This window comes from Narcine bancroftii, chromosome 14 (genome assembly GCF_036971445.1).
Source record: "Narcine bancroftii isolate sNarBan1 chromosome 14, sNarBan1.hap1, whole genome shotgun sequence".
Lineage (NCBI taxonomy): Eukaryota > Metazoa > Chordata > Chondrichthyes > Torpediniformes > Narcinidae > Narcine > Narcine bancroftii.
In genome coordinates, this window is record NC_091482.1 from 5165760 (window position 1) to 5181233 (window position 15474).

General features: G+C 41.3%; 1 protein-coding gene and 1 long non-coding RNA gene across 3 annotated transcripts in view; one reads left to right on the forward strand and one right to left on the reverse strand.

The window, feature by feature from the left end:
- tex14 (testis expressed 14, intercellular bridge forming factor) overlaps positions 1–15474 on the reverse strand; it is a 67136-nt gene that overhangs the window by 42531 nt on the left and 9131 nt on the right. For both annotated transcript variants that reach the window (XM_069910457.1, XM_069910456.1), the window contains exons 3-7: positions 11368–11482; positions 10305–10470; positions 8022–8161; positions 5898–5979; positions 826–956 (exon numbers count right to left, since the gene is read on the reverse strand). In XM_069910457.1, the coding sequence (XP_069766558.1) occupies positions 826–956; positions 5898–5979; positions 8022–8161; positions 10305–10470; positions 11368–11482 (634 nt within the window). The remainder of the gene's footprint in view (positions 1–825; positions 957–5897; positions 5980–8021; positions 8162–10304; positions 10471–11367; positions 11483–15474) is intronic.
- LOC138749286 (uncharacterized) lies at positions 854–8662 on the forward strand. The gene is made up of 2 exons (XR_011348536.1): positions 854–980; positions 8535–8662. It is a non-coding gene; the product is annotated as an uncharacterized lncRNA (long non-coding RNA).

Genomic DNA, 15474 nt, shown 5'->3' on the forward strand with positions numbered 1-15474 from the left:
TTTTTCACATATGGATGTTTATCTAAAAATGCCTTCCAAGCCACTCATTATACAGAGTAAAAATTCAGTATATCATTTCAATGGGGTCTAGGTAAAATGTTTCCGTAGTTTTAAATAAGGTAATGCAAATTGGAGAGATGTTCAACTAATTATCAGGCTGGTGTTCATCTACTCAAACAGTTCTATTTGGACCCATGCATAGGGGATAGTCCAATGTGTGAGGTATCAACACCTTCAAACAAACTGGAGGATTGCTGGGAGGATTTGGGGAGAAATTCCATAATTGTTTCTTGGCTGTGTTTTATCTGGAGAAATGCAAAAAACACAGATGCTGTCAAGTTGAGCAAAGATTTGCTGGAGGAATTCAGCAGGTCAGGCAACCTTCTTGGGTAAAAATGGTCATTCAATGTTTTTGGTCTGAACCCTTTATCAAGACTAGAGCAAAGGGATATTACGCATAGAAAGGGGAAAGAAGCTGGGGGAGGGGCCAAGAGGTGATAGGACAAAAGCTGTAAGAGACAGAGAGACAAGTAGAGGGATAGGCTTCACTGGAAAAAGTGTGTGTGGGGGGGGGGGTTAGATTTGAACAAAAGTTAAAGAGGGGGAGAATATAATGAAGGATTGGAAGATATGGGAAGAGTGGATGGAACCACTCTAATTCTGGAGAAATACCCTAATTGAAAATACATTTTTCCTGGACACTAGACCCCAGATTCAGAATAATAGTTTTAGTGAAATACTTCTTGGTAATTATGTGTACTTATAAATCACATAGTAAAAGATAACTGGACCTTGATTATCCTGATTTTTATCAAAAGGTCATACTTGCTCATTGTTGTGTAAGGACCATTTGCATAGGAGAAAGTTGGTTCGTCATCTGGTTGCACTAATGCCTTCTCACTAACAATTGGGATGGAAGCAAGATAACCCAACTGTGTTGGTCCAAGGACACAGAACTGTAAAAGCAAGACAAGTCCAAGGTAAGAACAAGAACCAATATCACCTGGATAGGAATAGTACACTTCAGCACAGGAAGAGCCCCTATAGCCCACATTTCTGTTCCAAATATGATGTCCAAAATAAACGGCTGCTTACTCCTGATAGCTAGCCATCATTCCCTTCATGTGTCTATCTAGAACCCTCTTATATGCTACTATTACATCTGCTTCCAGACACTCGCTATTCTTTGTGTCAAAAGACCTGCCCTGCATAAACTTCCTCCCACTAACCTTAAACAAACACCCTCTTGTTGTGACGCTTCTGACCTGGGAAAATATGGCCTCATGATTTTATACAACCCTATCAGGTCACCCTCAATCGCCTATACTCCAGAGAATACTGTCCAATCTCTGCCTGTAACTCATACCTTCTAAACCAGACAACATCCTGATAAAAACCTCTTCTGTACTCTTTCCAAAGCTTTATGATCCTTCCTGCAATGGGGTGACCAGAATCCACACAGTATGCCAAGTGCAATCTAACCAGTTTCTTTTTTTTTTTTTAATTTTTTATTTTTCACACCATAAATCACATTAGCCATGATATACACTATTTCTTTTTCACACATATACAGTGACTTTTTCAATCTAACCAGTTTCGATGTAACCGATGCCCCACCCAATTTTTTTTTCAAGATAGTCAGGTTTCAAATTAATTGTTAGAGTACATACATGACATCACATACCACTTGGAGATTCTTTTCCTGTGGGCAAATGATCACTTATTGGCAGTGCAAAAAAAAATTACACAAAGTATACATGTGAACAAATTTGTTAACAGATAACAAATATAAACAATCCAACTGTGAAATACAGAGAATTTCAAAGAATCAATGAAGTACACAAGTAAGAGTCCTTAAATGAGTCCCAGATTGAGTTTGTTGTTGAGGAGTCTGATAGTGGAGGGGGAGCAGCTGATACCCCACCCAATGAAGCCAAACGTACTTATATTTCAATGAACTATAAATCATGACCCCCCCAGATCACTCTGCAATCAAGGCCTTTAAGAGCCCTGCCATTAACCTTGTACATTTCCCTTACATTTGACATTATAAACTGCAACATCTCACTTTTCTGGGATAAACTTCATCTGCTATTTGTCTGCCCAAATCTGTAACTGATCTACATTTTGCTGTATGATTTGATAACCCTCTACACTCTCTATAACTCTACCGATCTTGTATCATCTGCAAATTTACTTTTTTACCCAAGTAATTTATGTACTGTTTATATCAAAGGGCAGGGGTCCCAGCACTGATCCCTGTGGAACATCACTAGTGACAGTCCTCCAGCCAGAATAACAGCCTTCCACCACAACCCTCTTCTATGAGCCAGCCAATTTTGTATCCAAACTATCAATTCACCCTGGATCCCATGCACCTGCATCTTCTGAATTAGCCTACCAGGAGGTACCACATCAAATGCCTTACTAAGGTCCGTGTACACATCTATGCCCTTCTCTCATTAACCATCTTTGTCACCTCCTCAAAAAATTCAAGCAAATTGGTAAGACTTCACCTGTCCCTCACAAATCCATGTTGACTGTCTCTAACCTGACCATGACTTTTAAAATGTGCACAAATCCTACTCCCAAGTATTCTTTCCAGTTGTTTCCCTACAACTGATGTGAAACTTGCCTATAATTTCCTGGAATATCCTTTTTATCTTTTTTTGAACAAAGATACAAGATTAGCTACTCTCCAGTGCACTGGAACCTCTCCGGTCACTTGTGAGGATAAAAAGTTCTTCATCAGGGCCCCAACAATCTTTTTACTTCTCTCTGTCAATAATTGTGAATATATCCCATCAGGACCAGGGGACTTCATCGTAATGTTCCTCAGACCCAACATCATCTCTTTCTTGATCTCAAAATGCCCTAATACATGTGCATTCACCACATTATGCTCCCTGTCACTGTCCATGTCCTTCTTAGTAAACTCTAATGCAAAATTCTAATTTAGTACCTCACCCACTTCCTCTTCTTCCAAACATAAGTTCTCTCCTTGAGCGATCCCATATTTTCCCGAGTCATCCTCTTGTATGAAATGTCCTGGGGATTTCTTTAATCCTGCTTGCCAAGGACATCTCATGACCCCTTTTGGCCTTCTTGATGCCTCCCTTGTTATATTCTTCTAGGGCCCTGTTTGGTTTTAGCTTCCTGATATATGCCTTCTTTTTCAAGATTAAGTTCATGACCTCTCTCAGCATCTAAGGTTCTCTTACCCTAACATGTATATCCTTTCCACCCACTGGAACATGCTGGTCCAGGACTCTAATTGGTTGACCCTTAAAAAGCTGCCACATGTCAGTTGTGGGTTTGTCCAATAACAGCTGCTCCCAATTTACCCCTCAGCTCCTGTCTTCTTTCTTCTTCTTTGGCTTGGCTTCGCGGACGAAGATTTATGGAGGGGGTAAATGTCCACGTCAGCTGCAGGCTCGTTTGTGGCTGACAAGTCCGATGCGGGACAGGCAGACACGGTTGCAGCGGTTGCAGGGGAAAATTGGTGGGTTGGGTGTTGGGTTTTTCCTCCTTTGCCTTTTGTCAGTGAGGTGGGCTCTGCGGTCTTCTTCAAAGTCTGTTGCTGCCCGCCTAACGCTCCTGTCTAACATGTCAATAATTTGCCCTCCCCTAACTTAGTACTTTTCTACAAGGCCCAAGTCTATCCTCATCCATAACTATTTTGAAGGTTAAGGAAGAGTGATAACTACTCCCAGAAGTGTTCCCCCACTGAAACTCTGTTCAGCTGTCCAGGCTCACTTGTGGAAAGAAGGTCCAGTATGACCTTTTTCCTTGGTTGGGCTACATGCTGATTCAAATCTCTTCTGGATATACTTAACAAATTCCACCCCATCTTAGCCTCTGGCACCGAGGACTTCCACATTTTTCTTATTTCTGATTTCTACCTACACTGTCTCAGTAGTTGAGCCCAACATTCTGTCCTCCCTGAATCAGCCGTGACAATCTCCGATTAGGAATGCTACATCTCCACCTCTTTTACCTGCTTCTCTATCTTGTCTAAAACAACAAAACCCAGGAACATTGAGCTACCAATCCTATCCCTTTTTCAGCCTTAGTGGTCACAGCATCATAATGGCAAGTACATATTTAGATTTTAAATTCATCTGCCTTACCTGCAATAATCCTTGCATTCAAATGAACACACATCAGCCCCTCAATCTTAATGCAATCATTCACCTGTCCCTTCTTCCAGGCTTGCTTGCCCCAGCATCTGCCATTCCTTAACTCCTCCACTTGTTTTCTTGCTGCTCAGGTTCCCCTCCCCTTGCCACTCAAGGACACAAACATAAACAAGAACTGAGGAAAGCAGTTGATTTTACCATTCCAGATTTACATTACAAATCATTTGTTTACCATATCTGCTGTGATTGTGGGCGTTAAGTGTTACAATTTTCCACATTATCTGTACTTAATCTAACTAAGGTTATGTTTTTCCTCATCGAGCCACATGTGGATGACAGATGGACTTTGGTCAAACTTTGGTTTTAATTAGAGCTTAATAGCAAGCTCTGGTGGGGAGCTGGCTGGTAATCATGATTACCCCCACCATGATTACCAGCCCCCCCACATCTCCATCGGGCTCACAAAACTCAAAACGGTCAACCAGTTTACCTATCTCGGCTGCACCATTTCATCAGATGCAAGGATCGACAATGAGATAGACAACAGACTCGCCAAGGCAAATAGCGCCTTTGGAAGACTACACAAAAGAGTCTGGAAAAACAACCAACTGAAAAACCTCACAAAGATAAGCGTATACAGAGCCGTTGTCATACCCACATTCCTGTTCGGCTCCGAATCATGGGTCCTCTACCGGCACCACCTACGGCTCCTAGAACGCTTCCACCAACGTTGTCTCCGCTCCATCCTCAACATCCATTGGAGCGCTTACATCCCTAACGTCGAAGTACTCGAGATGGCAGAGGTCGACAGCATCGAGTCCACGCTGCTGAAGATCCAGCTGCGCTGGATGGGTCACATCTCCAGAATGGAGGACCATCGCCTTCCCAAGATCGTGTTATATGGCGAGCTCTCCACTGGCCACCGTGACAGAGGTGCACCAAAGAAAAGGTACAAGGACTGCCTAAAGAAATCTCTTGGTGCCTGCCACATTGACCACCGCCAGTGGGCTGATAACGCCTCAAACCGTGCATCTTGGCGCCTCACAGTTTGGCGGGCAGCAACCTCCTTTGAAGAAGACCGCAGAGCCTACCTCACTGACAAAAGGCAAAGGAGGAAAAACCCAACACCCAACCCCAACCAACCAATTTTCCCCTGCAACCGCTGCAATCGTGTCTGCCTGTCCCGCATCGGACTTGTCAGCCACAAACGAGCCTGCAGCTGACGTGGACTTTTTACCCCCTCCATAAATCTTCGTCCGCGAAGCCAAGCCAAAGAAAAAGAAGAATAGCAAGCTCTGGTAGATCTTAGAAAAAGATCTGATTAAAGCCACTGAGTAGTTTCATCATCTATGTCCAGTTTAAGACTGAAATGTGATAGAGCTTTAGATATTTAAACATAGACATAAAGCTTGGAAACAGGTCCTTCGGTCCTTGCTGCCTAATTACACCCAATTAACCTACATCCCAGTACATTTTGAACGGATGTAGCAAACAGGAGCACCCAGAGGAAACCCATCCAGACATGAGGAGAATGTACAAATTCCTTATAGCAGCATGGGATTCGAACCCCGGTTGTTGGCGCTGTAACAGCAATGCGCTAACCGCTACACCACTTTGAGAGGTTACTGTGTCTTTGCTTGCCAGAGAACAAAATGGGGAAAAACAGCACCAAGGGGACAATAACAAGGAGGATTTCATGAACATTTACACATTCTGCTTTAGATATTTCAACACACACGTCCAGGTCTGAATGCATACCTTCCCAAATCCAAAGCACTGAACGGTTTGTGATGAAATGCTTCTGGCTTTAGGATTGTTGAGAAACTCCCCATCCTTGATTCTTAACAATGGAAAGGATCACAGTTTACAATAACATAATAATCAAAATTATTCACTTCTATTATTAGAAATGAATGTTTTATGGTTAACATTAAACATGCAAGGTTCTTCATCTTGTTAATTCTATGCTGGCTCTCAAAGTATTCCCATCAGTCACTTTCCCAATGATTTTCACTCTCTCACATTAATTGTCTCCACCCTGACTCTCCTGACGTTCATCTGCATCAAGGGGTCATTTATAGAAGCCAATGAACCTACCAACACATCTTTGTGGTGCGAGAGGAAACCAGAGGACCTGAGTCAAAGGGATCAAAGGGAAAATGAACAAGCTCTCACGCTGACAGCATTGGAGGCTTGGATCAAACCAGGGACCCTGAAACTGTGAAGCAACAGTGGTAACTTCTATGCCATTTTCCACCCAACTCAAAAATGCACTCTGGAAACTGCTCAGCAGAGGAGACCAAGAATACATTCAGGTGCAATGACTCACAATCACATAGGTTCCTTGAGGTTTTCACCAAGGATTTCATAGCAAAGCAAAAAAATCTATTACTTCAAAGGAGAGGAATAAAGTTGTAGTGGACTGTAATCCACATATTGTCCCCATGGTTACATTGTCTGCATTTAACCTGGGTGGCTGCATTTGCCAACAATTGCTTCAGTTATCGTACTGCTTAAATAATTAAGCATGCAGCATATTTTGTGTGGTTTGGTTTTTGTCTGATCAGCACTGATGATTATGATGTGGAGTTTATAGATCAATTCCTTTCATTTGTTCTTGACTCTCTCATTGTTAAATGTTGCTGGTGGTTGGAAGTCATAGGATTATGAGATTCTGCCCAAAACAGAATGATGGAAATGCCAAGGAACCCTCTTCATTTAAGTAATGATGACTCTGTGTGTACCTGCTAATGCCTTATATTGTGTAACAATTTTAATGATCCATTCAGAAATAAACTCGACTCTCAATTTGATCAGTTGTGAAAAAACAGATGTTTAAAAAAGTTTCCCACTATCCAGAATTCAGGCAAACAGCAAAAAAAATTGCAGAAAATATATAGGTAAAAATACAGAAGTTTAAAATTGGTGTGCCTCGGCATTAATTCGCCAATCATGCAATTCACAATCTCCAGCGAATGGAAAATTCACTTAGCTGGCATTTACCGATCTCCACAATTGCCAGACCCAGGGGTTTTACTGTAGCATACTTTCCTTTTTCTCACACCTACTTCTATGGAGTATAAATTCCTACGGTTGTCATCAAATTGATTGAGATCCAAGTAATTTTGTAATGACATTAAATAATTCTCATATACCGCAGACACGTTTTAATTAACTTTTTAAACATTATGTAGGGTACAAAATAAAATCAGAACATGTGCACAAATGAACTGCGAAATTCCAGAGACATGCAGGAGACGGCAGATGCTGGAATCCGGGCACCACACACTCTGCTAGAGGAAGTCAGTAGACTGAGCAACATCAATGGGAGAAAAAGAGTTGGCGTTTCGGACTGGAGACATTTATCAGTCCAGGCCAGCCAAAACGTCAACTCTTCTTTTTCTCCCACGGATGCTGCTTGACTGCTTGACTGCTGACCTTCCTCCAACAGATTTTGTTCAGTAACAGTTAAATTCCTTTTGGGTTTGATTATGGTAGTTTGTTACTTCGCCCTCATCGTTGACAGAATTTTAGTCTTATTTTAATCTCATAAACATGGTATTTTAAAGTCAGATTAGTTTATAAATTATTTTACTTTTTGGCAGTTTTACTGATTTCCCTTAACTACTTTGGAGAAGGATGGAAACAGATCAATGTGTAAAAATGTGCTGAATTCCTACACCCCTTCCAAGATTATTCCTTTAATCACTGCATGTAGGATTGATTATGATCAGTTTTACAGAGTACAAGTGCTGGTACTTTTATCACCATGGCTTTGCATAATCTAGGTTTTCTACCCCCAGGTTTTCATTGCAAACAAGCCTTTCTTAAGATGAGCACGACAATTTTTTTTTAAAGTCAGAAAGAGTATTAAGCACTCACCCATACATTAGTTTATTCAGTATGGAAGGAGCCCGTATCAGTGCTTCTGACAAACTGCCAATTTGACAGGAGAATCTGCAGGCAACTTGTTGGGTGATTTCCTGCATGTGTGAAGCGCACTTTTGGATGAACTCCAGAATCTGGAACATGGAATCACTTGGGAAAATTATAATCAAAATGTTTCTCCACAAGCAAGCAACATTAATTTACTTGGAGTATTTACAAATACTTCCCAAACATAGACATTTATACAATTCTCAAAAATGAATGGTTGTTCTAATTTTCTTTGAAGACAGGAGCATTGTCAAGGCAGTTCAGATCGGTCTAAGGAATAATTAAGGACATTTTTTTTGTAGGAACAATTTGTTTAGCTAATGAACCAAATTATCTTTAACTTTATCCTTACTTTCAGATTTTATAACTTCAAATTGAACACAGCAAGCAAACTAATGTACAGATTTCTTACTTCCTACATCTGCATTTTTAAAATTGAGTTTCTAACTTTGTTTACAGGCAACCATTGTTACAGACATTTGAGTAATGGAAATTCGCCCTTACAGAATTCACAAATCACCATCCAGAAATTCACACTCGCAATATTTGTGAATGAAAAGTTATTCAATAAACACATTTTTGGTCCATCTTGTGTTTCTTGACACATGTGCAGATGATTTAGCTTTGGATATGAAAAATGAAACTTAGTTTTCTAGGAATACAACCCTTTCTTTCTCCTGTATTGCATGAGTTGTCTGTATTTAATTTACATGATGACTTCTGCAGTTCTCCAGCTGAATTGGGCATCAAGAGATTTAATCAAGGGACTCATTATGTACTGTGTATTGTGCGTTCCCCATGGTCTGGAGAGATGCTGCTTCATCAGATTGTATATGTGCAATCAGAAGACAATAAACTTGAACTTGACTTGAACAGGTCACTGAGCCCAAGGTTAATAAAAGGGAAATGTGGCAAGGTTCTTGCTCCCAATCATTGGAATTGTGCAGGTAAAAGCAAGTTAGCTTTGATAGCTCTGTAATCAAGCCAAGTCAGCAGTTGCTTAGTCAATTATGTGAATCTAAAGAAGAAGGACCTATGCACTCTAATAAGTACAAATTTCAGGATTAATCCAATCAAATTTTCAGAGCAATGCAAAATGACACAGCAATGATCATAATCTCATTTCACTCCAGAAAATAAAAGACATGTGCAATTTACTAACACTGAAAACTAGTGACTTGCAATTGAATTTCCTGGGAACTATCAGCTGTAATGATTTTTCCACAGACAACAGTCAATTTATGCAAAATAGCCTATGTGGTGTCCATGTAACTCGCCGTGATCATGTAGTGGTTAGTGCTCTGCGTTGTGGCAGGATTGAATCCGAGTCGCGGCATTGTGGATTAGCAATGGTATGGCCATGGGCTTAAGTTTTGTGGCAGCTCTGTAGTGTAACCAGGATCTGTAAGGAGTTTGTACATTCTCCGGGTACTTCAGTTTCCTCTCACCCTTCAAAATATACAGGGGTTAGAGGTTCATTGGTGTATTTGGGGGCCACAGACTTGTGGGCCATAAGGGCCTGTTACCGTGCTGTACGTCTACGTAAACTGCCACAGTGAGATCACTGAGCAAATGAACAGACAACTGTTTTCAGTGTTGCGACTTGATGTTTAAGTGATGCCCAGGACACCAGGAACTATCCTCTGCTTTTCAAATACCGACATGATCCAAATTATTTATATCCATCTAAAAGGACAGAAATTAAAAAGAAAAGAACAACCTCGGTTTACTGGCTCATGGACAAGATGGGACCTCGGACTAAATTTCTAGTTCAGCACTTAGGTGGCATCTTGCTTTACGTGGTTATGAATGTGAAATGATCCTTGGATCCACAATTTTCTAAGTCAAGAGATAAAAGTATTTGAGCCAAGGTTGTCAAGTTAGCAGTTAAAGATCAAATCTTAAGCACACAAAAATATCATCCTTGAGCAAAATGGTTCCAAACATGACCCACAGAATTCAGAACAGGAAAAAGTACTTTCACCCCTCAACTTTAACTCTTGAAACAAGACAGCATTCCCTGAAAGACCATTTAAGAAACAATGTTCTTTTTAAAGTCACTGTAAGAACATATTCAACAGAGGATTAATTTCCCAATTATCACAGGTCCTTCTTTAGGAAAGTACTCCAAATCTTCAGTGTAGGAATTGGTTATGACAGCGACTTCAAAAAATTACTAATAAAAAGAAAACTACAGTAATCAGTTAGGTCAACTCTGCATTTTCATACCCGAGCACTGCATTCCTTCCCAGATGATTTTGCCCAGACTTGGGGCAATCTTCCATCTTTATCACATAAACGCAGATCACCTCCAGCATCCAGTAATTTACTGAGAATCCACTGATTGCATGAATAAGCAGCTGCATGCACAGGAGTACTCCAGTCGTCACATCGACTAGATAGAATGAATATTTATTTTAAAAGCGGCTCACAGAATATTAAATGAATAAATTCCTTTTCTTTCAAATTTTGAATTTTCCACAAAGACTTAAACATCCCTTTAAATGTTTGACTCTAATATATACTTTTTTTGAAAATCATTCATAGACCATCAATTTTTGAAGATTGAATTTGGATGAGACCTTTGGGGAACCAGTCATTAATTTATGCTCTAACTTTCAAAGTGCTCTCTGCAAAGTCTCTGAAAAATAATTAAAATATAAATTCCAGGAATATTAAAATTCTAATTATAAAACTAAATAAAATAAAGAGCAGTGACGATGATATCCTCAAAGTATTAAAAATCTTTTCAATGACCATTTATTAACTTTACCAAAAACAAGTTACCAGCATCCTGAACTACAATAAGCCACACAGTGTAACGCTCCAGCCACTTGCACACTGACTGCCACTTGTCCATTGTATCCATCCATGATGATTGATCCCAAATATGTTTTCTATCCAGCTGATTGTGCAGATAAGAATTCTCATTCACAACTTCAATATCAATCCCTGGTCGAGCACTACAATCTTTTCCAACCTTCTGCATTCTTCAGTCCAGAATCGATCCTCTGTGCCTTCGCTCCATTCTCACCTTACTTTTTAGGGATTGTCAACCACCTTGGCCCTACTCTCAGAAATTCTCCCCCAGTTTTCCACTTTATCCAAATTCTCACCTCACTTTTAAAACCTTCAGAAAATCTATCTTTCCAATCATGTTTAGCATCCTTCCAATGCTCCCATCTTACCCCTCCCCCCCACATCTGTTGTATCAACATCTTCAATGTTAAAAAATGCTGTATAATTGCAAATAGATTGTTTTAAGTTTCTGCTTTTCAGTAAATTTACTTACTGATTAGGGTCTGCTCCAAACACCAGCAATACATCAACGACTTTGACAAGGTCCAACAATGCAGCGATGAATAGTGGCGTCTGTCCTAGACTATTACTGGGGTCAACAGCAACACCTGAAAAAAAATCAAAAATTCCTGACACAAAACTAAAAGTTTGCTACCAATTAAATGTAATTCAACATACTTTATCACTATCAGATCAATTAATATACTGTTGTTGTGTCCTCGTTGTACAATCGGAGGGTCTTAATAAACAGTAAGTTTAATAGCACAATTCTTTACTCACATTAGGTTACTGGTCATGTATTGATACAATGTCGCTCTGAGCATGCACACCACTCAAGTGTGATGTGGCTCTTACAGTCTTGCAGTTAAAATTGTCCCAAGTTTCCTCAGTATAACACGCCTCCTTCTTAAAAAAATTATTAAAAATTAAAAGATTTAAAGTTCCTTAAAAATAAATTGTTACTGGTTCTTTACCTGCAATTGCCATTAAGAATTAATTATTCTAATTACATCATTGCAGTTCTACATTCTTTTCAGCGGAATCGTACTGGTGGTAGGATGTTGCTTCTCCACCTCGTAGACCTTGTTGCATCTGTTTGGTGGTGGTGTCAGTACACTTGTGGGTGGTGGTGTTGTTTGCCTCGGTTCTCCTGTTGCCTGCTGTTCAGTCATTACGGTGTTGTTGGTTGTTCCCTCACAAGTTGTTGGAATTTTAGAAGCTGCTGGTGCTTCTGGCACTTTCCATGTCAGATCTGGGGTTGGGCGAATGGGGGTCCTGTTTCGTCTCAGCTGCCTTCCAGATTCTGTCTTAATGATGTATGACCTTGGCACCTCAGCTTTTCTAACAATATTTGCTGGGCTCCCGATTTTTATCACTGGCTCTTGAACATCCACATGCTGCCCTCTGAAGAATTCTGGTCGAGTTTGTGCATGTTTATTATAATGTTGACGACTTCCCTCTTGTATGTTAGTCAACTTCCTTCTTGTTTCCTCTTGGTTGTCAGGTGGATGGATTTTGCTTGATAGGGTTGTCTTGTATTTTCTGCCATTCAGAAGCTCTGCCAGGGATTTCATGTCAGCCCTCAAGGATGTTGCTTGCAGTGTCAGATGAGTGAGGTAGGGACCTTCCTTTGTCTCTGGTATTATCAGCCAAGACCCTGCCAGCAGTACACCATTCTCCAGGGATATGTCATCTCTGACAGACCAATACTGACGTATTGTAGGCTGTACCTGTTTTATCCTTTCTGGCCATCCCTGTATCACTTGTTGGGAGAGCAGCTGCAGCACTTCATCCTTTGCGGTTTCTTCTTTAGTTTGTTACTGGTTTTCCTGATGAGGTGATTTACCTTGATCTCCATGTCTTTCATTATGAATTTTTCATTTGGGGGAAGATGTGACGAGGCATCAACGAGCACCATTTCCTTCCCTGGCCTATACTTTAAGATAAAAGTCAAAGCATTGGAGCCAGAGGAGGAGCCTCTGTAGTCTGGCTGGTGCCTTGCTTAGGTTCTTTTTCTGGATGTGTTCCACTCTCTACCACAAACTGTCTCCCATAGAGGAATTTGTGGAATTTTCTACATCTATACACAACTGCCAACAGGTCTCTTTTAATATTGGCATATTGGATCTCTGCTGTTGTCAGGGCTTTTGAGGCAAAGGATATCGGTTTTCCTTCCTGCACCAATGCTGCCCCGAGGCCTCTGATGGAAGCATCTACTTGTAATGTGACAGTTTTTTTTCTGTCATAGTAGCTCAGTGCTACTTCTCTGCAGACCACTTCCTTAAGCTTGTTGAAATTTCGCTCATGCGATGGTGACCACTGAAACTCCACATCCTCTTTCAGTAACTCTCTGAGGTTGGCTGTGTGGTCTGACATGTGTGGGGTGAAGGAACTCATATATTGGACCAGGCCAAGGAAGCTACTTAGTTCCTTTATGTCCAATGGCTGTTACCTTCTCTGGGCTTGGCCTGACCCCTTCAGGTGTATTCACCATTCCGAAGAACTGACATTCCTCCACCTTAATGATGCATTTATCTGCATTGAGTTTGATGCCGGCCCCTCTTATTCTCTCCATGGCCTCATGTAGGTGGAGATCATGGGTTTTCCCGTCTCTACCGAAGATCTGGATGTCATCTGCAATGCCGACAGTGCCCTTGCTTACCCTGTAGGTCTCATTTTGCTGGAAGATGTCTTGACTCACCTTTAGGCCAAAAGATAGGCACAGGAACTTGAACCGCCTGAATGGAATGTTGAATGTTGTGAACAGTGTCGATTCTTCATCCAGCTTCACATTCTAATACCCATTCTTAGCATCTAGCTTACTGAAGATTTTGGATTCTGCTAGTTCAGAAGTGATGTCTTCCAGCATTGGTATTGGATAGTGCCCTCTTTTGATTGCTTGGTTTAAGTCTTTGGGGTCTTGACATATTCTTAGGCGGCCATTCGGTTTTTCTTTTACTGCTATAGAATTTACCCAGTCAGTTGGTTCCACTACTTCTGCTATTACTCGTTTTTCTTCCATTTCTTCCAGCTCCTGCTTTAGTCTTTGTTTCAGCTCTATTGGCACCTTCCGTGGAGCATGGATTATTGGTTTGTATTTTGGGTCTATAGTAATGAGGTATTCAAAGTTCCCAAAGCACCCGACTGTGTCATCAAAGCATTCAGGGTACATATCCATGAGCTCGGCCTTGTTTGTGATCAGATGGTGTTGCTCAAGTGGGTGTTGCTGTTGATCCCCTTGGACACTTTCTTCTCCCTGATCTCAATGTTTACAGAAATTAGCTGTAATTCCTGACAACTATTCAGGCCAAGGATTGCCTTTTATTTGGACTTTTCCTAGTTGTTTAATCACGGGGCCATAGGCTGTGAGTGTGATATTTACAGCATCCTCCGGTACCTATACTTTATGTGCTCGGGGAACATCTAGTGGTACAGTCTAAGCAGGAGGATGTTACTTTGTGATCCAATATTCAACTTTATTTTCAAGTTGAATATTGTTGGTTTGTTTTCGATCTTTCTTTTTACTTGGATTGTGGTGTACAATTCATTTTTTCTCCCTTCCCTTTCTTGAACGTCTCACAGAGAAGTATTGTTTCGATGCTGAGCGTCAGTGAGTCGGAGTCACTGCTGTCACTTCCCTCGACGTGGTGTACTTTCCTTCTGTATTCTTGGTTTCAGTCTCTCTTTTCGTGTCAGTCTTACACATTTTTTCCCAGTGATTGATTTTCTCACAGGTCCTGCACTTCGAATCATCCACAGGGCACTTCTTCCGGTCATCAAAGCTGTGTATACTGCCGCACCTCCTGCAGATCTTGGATGTCTGCGACTTTCTCTGTGTCCGCTTTATGGCATCGACCCTTCTATCTCTGTGCTGTGTGTTGGCCTGCTTGGAGAGGGATTGCATTTGCCTCCCAGTGGCTTCGAATGCCCGAGCTGCGCCTACGGCATCTGTAGTTTCAAACTGTCTTTTCCTAAGAGAGCTTTCAGAATGAGTGCTTCCCCAAATAAGTTGGTCGACTATTCTCTCCTCTATTTCTTTGAACTTGCATTTTGCAGCATTTGTTCTTTAGCCTTGTGAGGAAATTGTTCATGCTCCAGCATAAAATAGTCTCAAGGTTTCCTCAGTATAGAACAACTGCATTATGCCAAAATGTATGAGTTAAGTCATGTAATTTGGCCCAGTCGGCAATAATTCCTCTTTGTAATTGTACTCTCAGTTCCACGTGTTCCAAACTCTTGAGAGACCCAGCCCTCAGTGTCCATTGGTGGCAAGAACCCTAACCTGTGCTCCTTCTCCTTTCAGTGGCTGTGGGAGAGGGCAACCAGTTTCTTCATGAGCCCCCTTGTGCCTTGCTTTATCTCAGTTGATTTCAATAGATACAGCTCAGCCCACGTGGAACCGAGAATGAAATGTTCTTTTTAATACATTCAATTCCCGGCTTCTCGAGAGGTTTGTGGCCGAAAAAATGATATTCTACATCTACGAGTTCACCACGGGTGCGGTGGGGGAGGGGGGGGGGGAAGAGGGGGGGAACGGGGGTGCTCTCTGGCGCCCCCTCCCGGACCCCGGGCGCGTTTACATCTGGTTCCCGGAAGTCCG